At 33.2% G+C, this 17,602-nt stretch overlaps 1 protein-coding gene across 2 annotated transcripts in view; it reads left to right on the top strand.

The window, feature by feature from the left end:
- Positions 1-17,602, top strand: part of ATRNL1 (attractin like 1) — a 1,271,094-nt gene that overhangs the window by 37,201 nt on the left and 1,216,291 nt on the right. For both annotated transcript variants that reach the window (XM_074233580.1, XM_074233579.1), the window contains exons 2-3: positions 12,899-12,982; positions 14,976-15,089. In XM_074233580.1, the coding sequence (XP_074089681.1) occupies positions 12,899-12,982; positions 14,976-15,089 (198 nt within the window). The remainder of the gene's footprint in view (positions 1-12,898; positions 12,983-14,975; positions 15,090-17,602) is intronic.

Genomic DNA, 17,602 nt, shown 5'->3' with positions numbered 1-17,602 from the left:
AATATTTTGTGGTATAATTTCAATTTGCTTTCCATAATGGCTAGAACAGTTAATGACTATCAACAGTTTTTTAATGATTGCTTTCCCTCAGTCACTCTGCCACATTTGTTAGTTTTCTTCTTTCCCCTTCAACTTAATCTATATGAGGAATATAAGATGAAATTTCATAGTGCTTTAATTTGCCTTTTTCTATTAATGCTCTGAAGCAGTTTATTTAACTGTTGATAGCTTGAATGTCTTCCTTTAAAAACTGCCTGTTATTATCTTTGTCTATTGGGAAATGACTTATTCTTGTGTGTTCAAATCATTTCCTCATATGTATTGAAAATGAAACTTTATTATCATCTCTACTTAACTGTTTCCCTTTAATTTTAAATTCATTCACAAACTTTTTTAGTATTTTTTTAATTGCTGAACATCCACCTTCTTTTCCTGTCCGCTTCTCACTCCCACTGAAAAAGAAAGAAAAACAAGATTCTTGTTTTATTTATTTCAAGAAAAATAAAATCCCATATTTGTCAAGTTTAAAATGCATTTATTATTTTGCATATTATTTGAGACTTTGATCATAGATGTTTTGGAAAAATTTTTTCCTTCTGTACTTGTGTCTTGATTTTTCTACTTGTATATACTTTTTGTTTGTTTATTATACATCACCCACATTTCTGAATACATTCTCCTCTATCCCTATACCATGCAGATCATTGTTATTTCTATTAAAAAAATAAAAAAGAAAGAGAAATTGGGTGTTCCTGTGGGTATAGGGTTTTTTTAAATCTCTTGTGCCTTTTGTCATTTCACTAACTTTCTACTTTTCCATTTCTGTTTTTTTTAATATAAAAACACCAGTAACTCATCCTGTCGGATCTAGCCTGAAATTCTAGACTGGATTGGATTATTCCTAGACTGTGCCATTCCATTTCTTAGTATAAAAATCAGAAATATGGAAATCAAAGTAGCAGTAGGATAAGCTCATACTTTTTCAACTTTCTGTTCGTTTGTCCAACAGATTAATTTTTATGGCATCAATAAACCATGATAACTTAATTAAATGACTTTCAGAAATACTGGAGTGTGTTGTTTTACCTGATAGAGGAGTGGTACTGATAAGGTGAAACTCATTGTTGATTTATATACATATGGGAGACTTTGAGTATAAGAAGAATTAACCAGTGATTTTAGAATATCAGGAGAGATACCCTCAAATCCATGTAGTCACTACAGACCCTGTAGTTCAGTAGACTGGAAAGAAGTACCTTGTTCTAGAAAGTAAAACCCTGCGTTATTCTGTCAATGCTTCTAAAGTTGGTGGAAGCTACAGAAATTTGAAGCTTCTTGGCATTCTTGTTTTAGGTGAGGAAATTCTGAAATAAACTTTGGGGAATAGTTGCTATTGACAGTTATAACTGACAAACTTATGGCAGTTCAGATTGGTAGCTGGTGAATAGAGAACTTTTTTTGGAAATTTTAAACAAAATTATTTATTTTTGACATTCTTTTCTTTTTAAATTTTGAATTCCATATTCTCTCCTTCCTTCCCACTACTTTCCCATTCACTGAGAAGGCAAATAATATACCAACCACACATGTGAAATCATGTAAGGCATTTCCATATTAGCCATATTATAAAAAAGCAGAAAAATAAAAAAAATATGAAAATTATATTTTAAGTTATACTCAGAGTTCATCAGTTGTCTCCCTGGCGATAGCAAGTTTTTCATTATTAGTCTTTTTTAGAATTGTCTGAGATCATTATATTGATCAGAGTATCATGAATTTTTCTGCAGTTGATCATCATTACAACATTGTTATTTACTGTGCACAATACAGTTTTTCTTACTTCATTTTGCATTAGTTTATATGACTCTTGATATATTTTAAAATCACACCCCCTCAAAATTTTTTATAACACAATAGTACACTATCACAATTATATGCCACAACTTGTTCAGTCATTCCCCAATTGACAAGTATCCCTTCAGTTTCTTTTTTCTTAATTGATATTTTATTTTTCCAATTACATGCTATGGTTGTTTTTCATCATTCATCCATTTACAAATTCATAAGTTCACATTTTTTAATTACCTACCCTTCCCACCCCCTTCCCCTCCGGTAGTTTGGTAAAAGTTGTACATGTATAAGCCCTTCAGTTTCTAATTCTTTGCCACCACAAAAAGAGCTGTTATGCATATTTTTGTACAACATTGTTTTTTCCTTTTTTCAATTAATTTTTTTATTTAAGGCAGTGAAGTTTAAGTGACTTGCCCAAGATCACACAGCGAGGCAATTATTAAGTGTCTGAGGTCAGATTTGAACTCAAGTTCTCCTGACACCAGGGCTGGTGCTCTAACCACTGTGCTATCTAGCTTACTCCTGTTCTTTTCCTTTTTTTTTATCACTTTGGGGTATAGGCTTATTAGTGGTATTAATGGATCAAAAGGTATGCATAATTTTATAGCCCTTTGAGCAGAGTTTCTTATTGTTCTCCAGTCTTAAAGTCTTCCACACGGAACCAATTCACTATTCCACTAGCATTTCATTAATGAAGCCTATTTTCCCTCATCTACTCTAGCTTTTGGCCTTTCTGATAGGTGTTGTGGTACCTCACAGTTGTTTTAATTTGCTCTAATCAGTAGTGATTTAGAGTTTTTTTCCCCACATGACTTATAGATTTGGTTTCTTCTTTTCAAAACTGCCTGTTCATAGCCTTTGACCATTTATTATTCATTTGAATGGATCTTATTTTTATAAATTTGAATTGGTTCCCTATATATTTGAGGGATGTGATATATCAGAGAAATTTGCTGTAATTTTTGATCGTTGTTTGACAGCTTTTTAGTCTGATTATTTTTTACACATGACAACCTTTATTTTATTTATATTTTTTCAAATTATTACAGTAGCCATGTTGTAAAAGAAAACATACTCCCTGCCCCTGCCAACAAAGAAAGAGGAACTTCAAGAAAAATAAAGTGAGAGGAAAAAAGTGTAATTTAGTCTGTATTCATATACCATCAGTCTTTGGGATGGATATCATTCTTTATCATAAATCCACCAAAGAAATTGCTTCAGTATTTTTTCCACAGTTGCTATTGCTAGATGTATTTCTCCATCTTATTTCTCCACACCCCCATTTATTTTATTCTCTCTCCCTTTCATCCTGTCCCTCCTCAAAAGTGTGTTGTATCTGACTAACCTTTCCCATGATCTTCCTTATCTTCTATCACTATACCCCTCCTTCCTCTTCCCCACTCCCTTTTCTCCCATTCCTTTCCTTTCCTGTATGTGTCTAGGGTAACATAGATTTCTATACCCAATTAAGTGTGAATGTTAGTTCTTCTCTGAGCCACTTCTAATGAGAGTGAACATTCACTCATTCCTCCTCACCTTCCTTCTACTCCATTGCAAAAACTTTTTCTTGCCTCTTTTATATGGAATAACTTAGTGCATCCTACTTCTCCTTCTCTTTCTCCCAGTACATTCCTTTCTTGCCCATTGACTCCATCTTTTTACTATATTAATCCATTATATTCAGCTCTTTCCTGTGCCTTGTCTATATATGCTCCTTCTAACTGCTAATAAATAAGGTTCATCAGAGTTATCAGTATCATCTTATCATGCAAGAATATAAACATTTCAATATCGTTTAAGTCTCTCATTATTTGCCCTTCCTGTCTACCCTCTCTATGCTTCACCTGAGTCCTATACTTGAAGATCAAACTTTCTATTCAGCTCTGGTCATTTTATCAGGAAAGTTTGAAAGTCCCCTATTTAATTGAATGCCCATCTTTTCCCCTGAAAGAGTATGTTTAGTTTTGCTGGGAAGTTGATTCTCTGTTGTAATCCAAGCTCTTTTGCCTTCTGGAATATCATATTCCAAACCCTTAATGTAGAAGCTGCTAAATCTTCGTTATCTTGACAGTAGCCCCATGATATTTAAATTGTTTATTTCTGGCTACTTGTAATATTTTCTCCTTTACTTGGGAGTTCTAAAATTTGGCTGTAATATTCCTGGAAGTTTTCATTTTGGGATCTTTATCAAGAGGAGATTGGTGGATTCCCTTTTCTATTTTACACTCTGCTTTTAGGACATCAGGGCAATTTTCCTGGAGAATTTCTTTAAACATGAAATCTAGGCTCATTTCCTGGTCATAGCTTTCAGGTAGTCCAGTAATTTTTAAGTCATCTCTTCTGGATCTGTTTTTCAGGTCAGTTCTTTTTTCAATGAGATATTTCACATTTTCTTTTAATTTTTCAGTCATTTATTTATCCATTATAGTTTTGTTTTGTTGCTTCATGATTTATTACAAAGTCATCAGCTTCCCTGAATTTCAGTTTACATTTGAAGGAATTATCTTCTTCAGAGTGCTTTTGTATCTCCTTTTCCATCTGGCCAATTCTGCTTTTTATGCCCTGTTTTTTTTTTTTTTGCAAGGCAATGAGGTTAAGTGACTTGCCCAAGATTATACAACTAGGTAATTATTGTCTGAGATCAGATTTGAACTCGGGTCCTCATGACTCCAAGGTCGGTGCTTTATTCACTATTCACCTAGCTGCCTGTATGCTCTGGTTTTAAAGCACTTCTCAAGCTTTTGAGTATTTTTGGGAGCCCTCCCCAGGGCTTAATTCCTTCAATGTCTTATGAGAGGCTCTGACTCCCTTCCTGGCCTATGCTCTGGTCTTCGGATGGTCATAGGCACTCCTCTCTGCCCTAGAGTTGTGAGGAGGGTCCCTGCTCCACTATGGCAGTATGGGGCCAGATTGAGATCTGGCTCTGAGTATGTTCAAATCAACAGAGTCCTTTCCCAGGTATAGCATTCTTCCCTTACCATCTGTGGGCTGAATGCTCTGGAAGCAGCTGCCTGGTGGCTCCCTGCTGCATGGCTCTGCAACTTGCTCCCAGTTCCTGGGGTTGGGTCTGTGTGATGCCTGGCTGGTCTGGGCTCTGTGCTTACTCTGCTGTGACAGAGTTTTCTTGCTGACCTTCCTGATGACAAGTTGTCCTTGTCAATCCCTGGGCTGAGAGGTCTGGAAACTATCCTGCTGCCATGGATGCAGAGGGCTCCAGGGACCTGATGCCCCATGGGCATCCTGTATGGCTGGAGCTACACTACGACCCCTTCTAACCCAATGTGACTGACCTTTCCTGTGGATCTTCCAAGTTGACCTGGGCTGGAAAATTGCTTCACTCAGTCTTTCTGTGGGTTCTTCCACTCTTGGATTAGATTATTTAGAGGTATTTGGAGTGATCTGGGAGAGAGCTGCCAGTATTTTCTACCTTCACTCTGCCATCTTGACTCTGTCCTGCATTATCTCTTTTAATTAAGTTTGCTTTTTTGCTTTAGTTTTGCCTGAGTTCCTTTCTTTTTTACTTCAGTTGAAGCATAATAGATTCTGCTTCAACCTTTTATTTTAACTTTATGTGTGTTTTTCTGCTTCAAATATTTCTGTTTTATAAACAACATGCTTCTTTGTTTGAGAAACTTTGCTCTATTTTACTTCTCCCTTCCTTCTTCTCACAGTGTATTCCTCTTTCTTAACCCATGTTTTAAAAAAAGCATCCCAACATAATTGATTCACACCCATACTCTCTGTCTGCTTAGGCTTCTTCTAACTGCCCTATTAATGACAAAGTTCTTAGGAATTACATTTGTCATCTTCCCATATAAGAATATGAATAGTTTAACTTCATTGAATTTCTTATAATTACTCTTTCATGTTTACCTTTTCATGCTTCTCTTGAGTCTCCTGTTTGAATGTTGGTTTTTTTTCATTAGCTCAGGTCATTTCATCAGGAATACTTGGAAGTCCTCCAGTTCATTAAATATCCATTTTTTTTCACTTGAAGGAATTACTTAGTTTTTTGGGGTAGATTATCCTTGGTTGTAATTCTATATTCTTTGCCTTCCAAAATATATTCCCACCCCTCCTTTAATGTGGAAGCTGTTCAGTCTTATGTGATCCTGACTGTGACTCCAGGGTATATGCATCATTTCTAACTGCTTGCATTATTTTCTCTTTGTCATGGAAATTTTGGAATTTGACTATAATATTCTTGGGAGTTTTCATTTTGAAATCTCTTTCAGGAGTTGATTAGTAGATTCTTTCAATTTCTATTTTTTATCTGCTAGATCTAGAATATGGGGCCAGTTTTCCTTTATAATTTCTTGAAATATGATGTCTAGCATCTTTTTTTAAATTGGATCATGACTTTCAGGTAGTCTAATAATTTTTTTTGGAGTCCATTCTTTTTTAAATGATCTCTCCTTGATTTATTTTCCATGTTAGTCTTGTTCATTCTTTTGACTTTGTTTTATTGTTTCTTGAAGTCTCATGGAATAATTAGTTTCTATTTGCCCAAATATAATTTTTAAGGAATTATTTTCTTCAGTGTGGTTTTGTATAATTTTTTCCATTTGGTCACTTCTATCTTTAAAGGAACTCTTTGGTGAATTTTTGTGTCTCCTTTTTGATTTGGTCTGTCCTGCTTTTTACAGGATTTTTTTGTGCCACTTTTATCAATCAAATAATTTTATTTTTTAATCTGTTAATTTTTTCAAATATTTTATGTTTCAGTTAGCATACTGTTGCTTCTCTTTTCATAATTTTCTTATACCATTCATTTCTTTTGCCAACTTAACACTTAACTCCCATATCTCTCTTTACTCTTCAAGGATTTCTTGCTGGTCTTGGTTCCATTTAACATTTTTCTTTGAGACTTTGCCTATAGCTATTTTCACATTCTTGTCTTCTAAATTTATGTCTTGGATTTTCTTGCCACTATAATAGCTTTTTAATCAACTTCTGTTATTGTTGTTTGCTCATTTTCTCAGCCTATTTCTTCACTTTGAGCTTCATGTTAATGTTGAGCTCTTTTTACCTTGGCATGTGGAGGCACTATCCTATTCTTCGGACTTTTTCATGCTACTGTTTTCAGAGATAGTTTTGGGAGTTTGGAAATTTTCAGTGCTTTCAAAGTATTATTCTGGTATGCTCTACTCATCTGTACTCTGGTCTTTATTCAGGAAGTATTCTTGCTCCTGCAGCTGCGAGGGTCAGCAACCCTCTTGACCTTGGTCCTGACACAAAGGTCCCTGCTCCCTTGTACCTGACTACCATCACCCTTCTCTGCCCTGGAATTGTGATCTAGAACTGCTTATGGGCAATAGAATTGCCAAGCAGCACCAGTTACAATGGGTCCTGCATAATCTCATTCTGAGCAATTCTCTGATCCTCTTACTATCTATCTCTGTGTTGAGAGTTCCAGAAACAGCTGCTGCTGCTATTGGCTGCCTCTACCATCCACTGCTGATTCTGCTTCCATGCTCTTGGCCTGTGCCTACATTTGTGTTTCAGACCTCTTATTCAGACCTCCTAGGCTGGTAAAATGACTCTTTCTCACCTTTTGTTAGCTCTGGTGCTCCAAAATTTGATTTGAGGTATAAATTAAAGTTGTTTGGAGAGGAATGTAGGGAAAATTTAGCTGTGTCCCACTCTATACACTGCTTTTTGGACTAGATACATTAAAATCCAAGTACAAGAGGCTAGAAATACAAGTTCATATTTGAGCTAAAAGGCTTACAGACCTGAATTGAAGATCAGAATATAACATTGCCAAGTTTCTGAGGTGAGGTTATGAGGATTAATTAGTATGGATTGGAACCCAGAGCTCCAGAGGAATTGTATTTGGGAAGGATGATACTTTTACTCAAAAGTCAAAAAGTTTTATCAATTATGTTACTTCTCTTATACTCCTCTCTTTATTCCCTCCTTCCATCTCCACAGGGTATCCTGGATATTTCATATAAAGTGTGTTTTAAATATGCAAACTATATGAAGATGGTTTGTCTTGCCTCTTCTGACTAAAATAGATTGCTGCTGTCTCCAGTAGGAATGAATCTGCTAATTATAGAGCATATAACTTGTTCAGCAATATTTGAGGAGCCTCTGGTAGCCAAAGGGAAGGAACTGTTGAAGGGAGAGCATAGTGATGTGTTGCTAACAGTTACTGGGTTTAAAAGGAAGAAATTGCATTTTTTTCCTTCATCCTCTATTTGAATATTCCTAAAGCCAACACTGATGACTAGTTAACTAAAAAAATTTTGAATTTCTTGGAGCAAGCTAGGAGGGACAAGAAAGGAGAGGTTAGGCAAACCCAGGATATATGTCCTTGATAATTCAGTGAGAATGTCTGCCATAATTTCTACCCTTTTAGGTACTGAATTGGAAATATTTCTTATCTGTGAAAGCCTCAGCTTCTTTGTGTATATTACCCTCTCTATTAGAGGATGTGAACATTAGTTATACTATTAAATGTAAATTTATTAACTTGAAATTAGCAATAGGTCCCCTACATAGCTTGTTTATCCTGGTTTTTTTTATTCCTGAATTTATAATAGGGCTTGAATTAACTGAATTTGTTAAGCTTCATGTACCTTCATTTTTTCATTGTGGATCATGTCATTTCAGTTCCTTTTGAATAACCATTGCCAACCGAGATCATAAATAAGTACCTTGTACTTTGGCATAAATAACTGATGACAACAAAAGCTTAATAGGAATCATGAGTAATCATGAATTACCCTTTGATGCTTTAAGTGTGGCCAGGAATCTGATGGTATATGATTTATAATTATGGTCTTTAATAGGGTACCTTTTAATGTATTGGTCTCTTATCTGGTCACTTTGCTGGAGTTTACTGGACAAGATCTTAAACACTGACCATTAACTTGGCTAATTCTTTCTTTTCAATATCTATTTACTCTGATCATCAAGCATAATTTGCCTTTACTCTACAAGAGAGATAATTTCTTTTTACTGTTTTCCTTCAGTGGAATATTAATATATCTGCCCTTATGTCTCAGTTTAGTAGTTCAATGAGATCTGATTAAGATTAATTTTTTCCCCCTCTGTATTTATGATGTGCTTGTGAGCCCCAATTTTGAGGAGATTGTAGAAGCTCTGAACCTTTCTTAGAAATAAAGTATATTCAAAGTTTGGCTATTAGTTTTATTAAAATTCTGGGTGTCTTATGGCATGGGTCCAAGTAGGACTTCCTAAAAGATGAGCATTTGAACTTTAAACCATACTTAGTTTATCAGGAGTGCTACCATTTGATCAGTGTTTGTGATCTGTCAACAAGAGAGCCCCTATACTAGTATACTACTAGGTCCCTTGTGGCAGACCAAGAAAAAGGCTATTTTTGAATAAACATAAACAGCAGCTTGCTTTAATAAAGTCAAATGAGAGATACAACATGTTAGCATGTTATCCTCTTCTCCCAACCCCCATAATCACTCAGCCTCTCAACTCATGTGATTTATGAGGTTCATAGGTAGGACAGGAGCAGGATACAGCTTGGTTTCATGCACAATCCAGCAAGTTTCCTTCTTCAAAGCTCTCCATTCTGCAGAGAAACTAGTTTAATACTGAGAGGTTTCAGGTTTAGCACCTCACTGTCCCACTCCCAGATTAAAATTGCAAGAAAATCTCTGAAACAAAGCTTAGTTATGGTTCATGTTTAGGATTTACCTCAAGATTTTGGTCATAGGCTCCTTTCTTTAAAAAAAAGTGGGGTATCCAATTTGCAATATGGGTATTAGGTGTAAACAGCTATATGTTTCCTCCACTACAGAAAATGTTTGACACAAAAGAACTCAAGGGCACACATTAACCAATACAGAACATATAAATCATATCAAGCATCTTATGATATTCATTATCCTCTCTGAAGAAAGTAAAGATACTGGACAGTTATTTAGGAAATTTCACATTTACCTTGGGATCTTTATTTTCTGAATAAAAATTCACAAAGTCCAGATCTTCTGAGCAGCTGAAGTATTTCTTGGTCTTTATTCAGATGATTAATTAAATGATTATGAGGTAATGGTAATCTCTTTTTCCAAGCTCTCTCTTTTTGGGTAACTGGCATTAGTTCCATGAATGAGACTGGAATTAATTAATAGTATTAATTAAGGTTGGATAATTTTTTCTAGATCCCTAGATTTAGTATTTAGTAAAGGAAACAACACAAAAGAAACCATTGCTCAGCTTTTTAGGTTTGACTAGGCAAGCATATGTCCCTGTTAATCTGCTTGTAGCCAGCATTACCAGTGGAAGAGGAATATTATAACCACTGCAACCACTTAGTGATCTGAAGTAACTTGTTCAGAGTCACTTCCCCAGGAAATGGAACTAGGTTCTTTACTCCCAGTGGAGAGAAAGTTTAAGCCCTGAGGAAAGAACCCAAAAGGAAAGAGGCAGATCCTTTCTCCTCAAATCTCTGATAGACCACAGCATGTTTCTTCCCAAATTGTCTTCAACAAAACATAAAGACAAGGCTCAGTGCCAGTCTATATTTGCAGTGTCATTCCAGCAAGGGGCTAGTGACTCCTCACAACAGGGGAGGTTCTCTAGACTAATGATCAAAGATTCCTGAGTGGACTTTCTGTTTTGTACCCCTAAATCATCAAAATAGAGAATATAATTTTTAATTTTGAGGTTTAGAGTCCTTTGAAATAGTGATTTTATTTAAAAAGATACAAACTTGCATGATTAAACATATTTAGATTTATGTAACATTTACAGATCTCCAAAGAGTTGCCATTAAAGTGCCAATTCTGTTAACACTTTGTGGCTGAACTAAATACAGTTCTGCTGCTTATCTGTGTCACTTTGGGCAAGTCACTTTATCATCTGGTATTTCACTTCTTTCATCTCTTAAATGACGTAGTTGGACTTGATGGCCTTTAAGGTCCCTTTGAGTGCTGTCTTACCTTAATGTGAATCTCTACTTGAAAAGTAAGCAGCTTTACCTTTCCTCATTATAAAAAATTAGTAAGAAGAAAAAGCCACATTTTTTGTGAATATAGTTTCAATAGAAATTTAAGAGGAAAATGTAAATTCAGAAATTCCCTTTAGTTTCAAAGAAATGTAACTATTTTGTATTTTAAGTATGATTCATTTATTCTATATATAACAATTAAACAATTATCTTTAGTTCTTTTCTTGACAATTAGATGTAATTCTTTTCTTAGTAGATCAAGCTCTAATCTGAATCATTGATTATAATAGTAATAACTTACTTTTATGTAGTACTCCAAACGTTTCAAAATATTCACTTGACCTTCATAAAAATCTTTAATATATTTTCTACATTTATTATTCTCCTTTTACAATTACTATTATCTTTGTTTTACTGATGAGGAAATTAGGGTTCAGATAGCTTGACTTGTCTATGGTTTTATGTAGCTGATTTTCTGAGGTGGAAATTTAATGTAGGTATCTTTTGACATTGCCATGATCATCTTGGTACATGTCCTCCTTATCTCATACCTGAACTACTATGCCTTCTTCCTATGCCAGTCTATCCTCTATTTAGCTGTCAAAGTGTTCTTCCCAAAAGAACTGCTCTGATTATAGCATCTTCAAATGATCTCCACTGACTCTCTGTCACTTCCTCATAGGGGTTCTTTATAAATAATTTTACTGCATTGGCAAAGGGTTGTTAGAGACCAGAAGGCTCAAATAAAATATAAAATTATCAGCTCTTCAAAATCATTCATAACCTGACCTTTTCTGTCGTTTTAGGTTTTCTTATATCTTACTCCACTCCACACATTGTACAATCCAATGGCATTGGCCTCCTTGCTGTTTTTGCATGAGACACTCCATTTTCTGACTGGGCATTTTTGTTGGCTGTCCCCCATGCCTGGAATGCTCTTCTTCCTCATTTCCACCTCCTGACATCACTTCAAGTCACAGATAAAAATATTGCCTTCTACAAGAAGCCTGTCTTTTCCCACCTTAATTAGAATGCCTTTTGCTCTGCTGATTATCTTCTGTGATGCCTGTCTATATCTGTTTGAATATAGTTGTTTGCATGCTGTCTCCCCATTTAGACTGAGTTCCTTGAGGGGCAAAGAGTAATTTTAAAATTAATTTTTAAAAAAATCTTTGCTATAGCCCTAGACTTTAGCATAGTATCTGGCACAGAATAGATTCTTTTTGACTGATTCCAAATTTGTGCTCTTTGTACTACATCACCAATTTGTTATAAATTGATGATATTTTAGAAGATGATACATAGGTTAAATGCTATATTCATTGAATAGTATTTTTCTTATAAAAGATGGAACACAAATTATTCATAATCTTAAATTCCTAGAGATCTAGAATAGAAAATAATTAACTTAATAACTTTAATGGGAAAGATGTTTTAAGAAAGCATTCAAAGAATAATGATACTGTTTGTCTTCAAATTTATTGCATTTGTATCAGAAATTGATGAAAATTTGTATTAGAAATACTGGTGAAAGAAGAGTTATGATAGATGAGTGACTCATATGATCAGTTATGGATACTGAATTTTTGTTTGATTTTGATGTTTAATTGATGTTTTGATGTTTAATTGATAATTATTTTTTTATCTTTTGCTTGTTTTTGATTGATTGATATGAGGAACACCCTGGTATGGTAAATCTTTCCAATGATACAATTAAGTAACTTGTTTATAGTTATACAAGAAGTTAAGTTCTTTATCAATGGTTTCTCATCTACCAGGGATAAGAGATAGAATTTAAATACATGTTTTCTAGATTTCAAGGCTGATTTGTTATTCACTATGCCACATTTCTCTCACAAATAGCAGATAAAAACAGAAAATGTTAATCAAATCAATCAAAAGGCATTTATTATGTGCCTACTATGTTAGTTACTGTTCCTTGAGGCCAGAGACAAAAATGGAGCAATTTCTGCTTTCAGATTCTGTTGATGAATATTTACTTTTTAATTATTAAATGTTATAACTTTTAAAAATATTGATGGATAAATGCATTATGCAAGAATATCTATTCAAAATACCTTTAAACATGGTTCATAGTTTTATTTTTTCTTCTAGGTTAACAGAACCCTCTGGATATTTAACAGATGGACCAATTAACTACAAGTATAAAACAAAATGTACATGGCTAATTGAAGGCTAGTAAGTATGTATTTTGAGTTGTAGATTTGATTAATTATTGGATTATAAATGACAAGTAAGTGAACAGATCAGCATTAAAATGTCATGGTGTGAAGACTGAACAAATAAAATGTCTGATTCTGATTAAATTTCTGAAGATCTAGTCTTAAGAATGTGATTTATTATATTCTTTCTTTAGCATGATACCATTAGTGCATCTGGTTTTTAATGGTATAGGTTATATTAATTAATTTATTGCCTAATGATTTTTTCTACATGTTCTATATTTTCAATACTCTTAATATGGAGTTAAGTGATGAAAGACCAATTTTTATTTAAAAGATCTTATAGTGCTTCACAGATTAAAAAATTAAATCTGGCAAAATGTCATTCTGAATTAAATCACTGGTCTATTCAATCCAACATTTTATTTTTTCTTTTTAATGTTTATATTAAATAGTTATAAATTTAATGCTATACATTAATATAAATAATCAGTTATAATTAAAGTTAAATAATTCTATATAATTATTAAATAGTGATTTCTATAGTTCTGTTTATTAGTCAGTCTTTACAAAAGTAGAATAATGTTTTTTGGAAAACAAGTATTTTTCAAAAATGATATGTAAAAAAGTTGAACTATAAAGCTATTTTGTTGATGTTCTTTTTCTTTTTTCTTATGTAGCATTGTCTATCATCCTACCTCCCTCAAAATAAAAGATCTTTCTTATAACAAATTTGTATAGTTTCACAAAACAAATCTAGATATAGGCATTAGAATGCAAGTCAGGTTACATCATCTCTCTACCAAGAGGTACAAAATATGCTTTACCTTTACTCCCTTGAAGTCATAATTGGTTGCTATTTTTATTGACATTTTGAGGTCTTTCAGATGTTTTACCATTTTTTGTTATGCAAATTATTCCTTTAGTTCTGTTTTCCTCACTTACTCCTTCAGTTTGTATAAACTTTTCTGTATTATTTGCAGTCATCATTTTCATAATTTCTTATGATGCAATAAAATTCTTTTATATTCCTATTTGTTCAGCCATTTCTCAGTTTATGGATACCCATCTTATTTCCAGTTCTTTGCATGACAAAAAGTTCAGCATTCTCTCTGACAGAGGTACAGTGAAACCAAAAGGCATATTCTTCTTTTGGTGTTGTTATCAGAGGTTAGATATGGATTATGGAAATATCCATTTCTGTGAATTTATTTGAGTCTTTCTTAAACTTAATATTTTAGAACTTGTCTTTGTGGAGTATTGAGTACTAGAAGAAATAACTTACTTTTTATTTGTTCTGATAAAGTCTTTGAAAATTTAATGGATGCTACTTAATTTTTTCTGAATTCTTTCTGGTTTTCCTGTGTTCAATTCATTAATTTATAAAATGACACATCAGATTGGATAATGGAATGAAAATTCGTAAAGTTCTTGTGACATCTCTTTAATGAAAAAAGTTCCATAGAAATTTATTGCATCATAAATTTTTGAATACATTTTAGAAATCTTGTAATTTAGAAATCTTTAGAAATCAACAGATATTTAATTATGTAATGTATTAACTGAATAGTTTTTGGATTCATTTGCTAGTTTTTGAAATTTAAATTTTGTAAACAATATTAATTCACTATTTACTGTAAATATTAAAAGGTTTTAACTGCCATACTTTCTTATTTAATTTAAATAAAATGATAGGTATTTTAGTATTTTAAGAAATAGAAACTTTAGAAAGGTGACTATTAGGATATGTGCATACAATATAATGAATAAGAGTACTTTTAGTTGTATTAATTTAAAACTAATTTTGAAAAGATTGAATAGGAAAAAACTATTTAAAATTCCATTTTCATATGGATTAAGTGATTCCAACAGTTAGCTTTAAATTTGTTCACATTTATAGCATTTCATCTGAATTTAGTCATTTGGGACAGTGGCTATATATTTGATATTGTTACAGCTCTGTTAACTATTTAATCAATTAATGCTGAACTAACTTAATTTTTTCCTAGTCCAAATGCAGTCCTAAGATTAAGATTCAATCATTTTGCTACAGAATGTAGTTGGGACCATATGTATGTTTATGATGGAGATTCAATATATGCACCTTTAATAGCTGTGCTTAGGTAAGTAATGATGTTACTCTCTCATGTTTCTATAAATTGAACAGTAAACTGTAAATATTCAACTGGGTTATAATTGCACAAACATATGCCCCAAATAATTAAACATAATTCTTGACATTTAAATTCCATAAAATAGATACATTATATGATTTATGTGATTACCACATAATTGGTTTTATATTTAATAATCTATACAATAATTTTAAAGTCAGGAAACTCTGGGGGAGAAAATAGAAATACTTTATTATTGTCAGTCAATAAATAAAACATTTATTAAGTTCATACTGAGTCAGGAACTGAATTTAAGCACTGGGGAACATATATTTTTTAATGAACTTATAAAGTTTTAGAAGTTTGATGTTTGACTTTTCTTTTTATATTGCTTTCATTTCTCAATAAATTACCTTCACTGAATTTTCCTCTGTTAAAAAGAAAAAAGTTAAGCAATCCACATAATATGATGACTTTGTGTACTATCATATGCAATATTGTATTGTTCCTCACCTCTCCATTATGAGAAGGAAGTTAATTATTTGTTTTCTGGGACTGAGGTTACTAAAATTATTAATATTTCAACTTCCTTACAGTATTATTATTTTTTCACTACTGATAAAAATTTTAAATAGAAATGGGCCCACTAAACTATATCTCTGCAGTCCACATAATAACTTAGAATATCTCATATTAACATTATATTATTTATTTTCTATTATATTTTTATTTATTTTGTTAAATATTTCCCATTTATATTTTAATCTGGTTTAGGTAGTACTTGATGATGAGTCAAAGTTCTCTGTGTTTCACATCCCTGATTTTTGTCATTCTAGTCATTATACTTCACAATTTATTTCTGCTTTCTTTGGTCCAAATGAGTTTCTACAAGTTTTCTTATGTTTCTTTGAATTTTCCTTATTTGTTGTTTCTTACAATAAAATAGGCTACTATATTCACATGCCACAGTGAGTTGAACATTTTCTTTCTAGATATTTGCTATCAAAAATATGACACTATAAAGATGTTGATACTTTCAATCTCTGTAAACCTGTAGTGGGATTAGTTTATATAATGAGTATACAATATTATATTGCACGAATTTACATTTCATCACCAAATGAAGAGGTTGTGATCTGAGTAGTTGAGATAGACTGGAAACAGATTTGTACAAGTATAGGAATTATTATATAATACCTTTTCTTTGTTGGAAAAAAATATCTCTTGGGAAAATAGGGGAGATATCACCAAGTTAAGAAAGGTTTTGATAAGACCTATATACATTCTATTTCTCTTGGTGAAATGATGAAATTTCAGTTCTTTCTTTATTAGTGATTGAGGAATAAAAAAGTATATTTAAGTACTTGCTATGTGCACAATATTGTGCTGAACTTTGGAAATAGAGAGGAATGGGATTGAATTGTGATTTTATTGCTATAGGAAAATTTTAAGGGAGGAAGTACTACTTTCTTTTTTGCTTTTTTTTGGGGGGGGGGCAGTAAGTGACTTGCCCAAGTTCACACAGCTAGTAAATATCCATTGTTTGAGGCTGGAGTTGAACTCAGGTTCTCCCAAGTCCAGGACCAGTGCTTTATCCCCTGTGCCACCTAGCTACCCCTTCTCGGAAGCACTATCTTCTAATGTAGGTTGACACCTCTGAAACTTAGTCTTTGAAAGTTGCCTAGAGCATTGGAGGCCACCAGTACATATATGATGGACCCTCTGGGTCATATATCCTCTTAGTTTTAATATGTGATATTTATTTTATTGTTTTTTTTATTTATTTGGTTAAATATTTTCCAATTCAAATTTATTCCTGAAAGAGGTTATACTTGTGAGTGACCATGTGTTTTGACAACTCTGGTCTGTAGGAATATAAGGTTACCTTATTTACTCAGAGTTATAATGCTGCTGCTACATATATTAGAGCCAATATTTGAACCCAGATCTAACTGCCTTTGAGGTAGGTTTGCTTTCCATTTTTTAAGTGCTGGCAGAACCTATGCTTTGAATGTGTGAGGTTCTCAGTTCAATCCTCTGCATATGTTGATGATATTTCCCAAATATTGTCAAAGCAGATGGTAATCCATCTTCTTTAGTGCTAGTTCCATTGATAAAAACATAGCTCTTTCTAATTTTGAAGAGTTTCATGGTTCCAAAGACTTTGGTGGCAAGAATTTTATTTTTCTGACTACAAAGTTGTGACTGTAAAAAGGCAGGGGCTACATACAGCCTCCCAGATGAAGATGTCAGGTTATATCTTCCCAAACATCACTTCTCTGGATGATCACTCTGGGATCTGGGCCGAAATCAGAACTTGGTAGGCTGATGTGGAAGGTATTGCTCTTCTCAGGGTTCTCAGGTTTGTTTGGGTTGTATGCATTAGAGTTAGAGTAGAAATTTTGTTTGCTACCTTCTCTCTCCATTAGGGACTGAGGCTATCTTCCTTGAGGTGTCTCACTCCTTTAGCATAAATTAGTGGAGTGGAATAGTACACAGACTATGGAGACTGGGAGACTCAA

Source organism: Macrotis lagotis, chromosome 4 (assembly GCF_037893015.1).
Source record: "Macrotis lagotis isolate mMagLag1 chromosome 4, bilby.v1.9.chrom.fasta, whole genome shotgun sequence".
NCBI lineage: Eukaryota > Metazoa > Chordata > Mammalia > Peramelemorphia > Peramelidae > Macrotis > Macrotis lagotis.
This window is presented reverse-complemented; position numbering and strand designations above follow the sequence as displayed.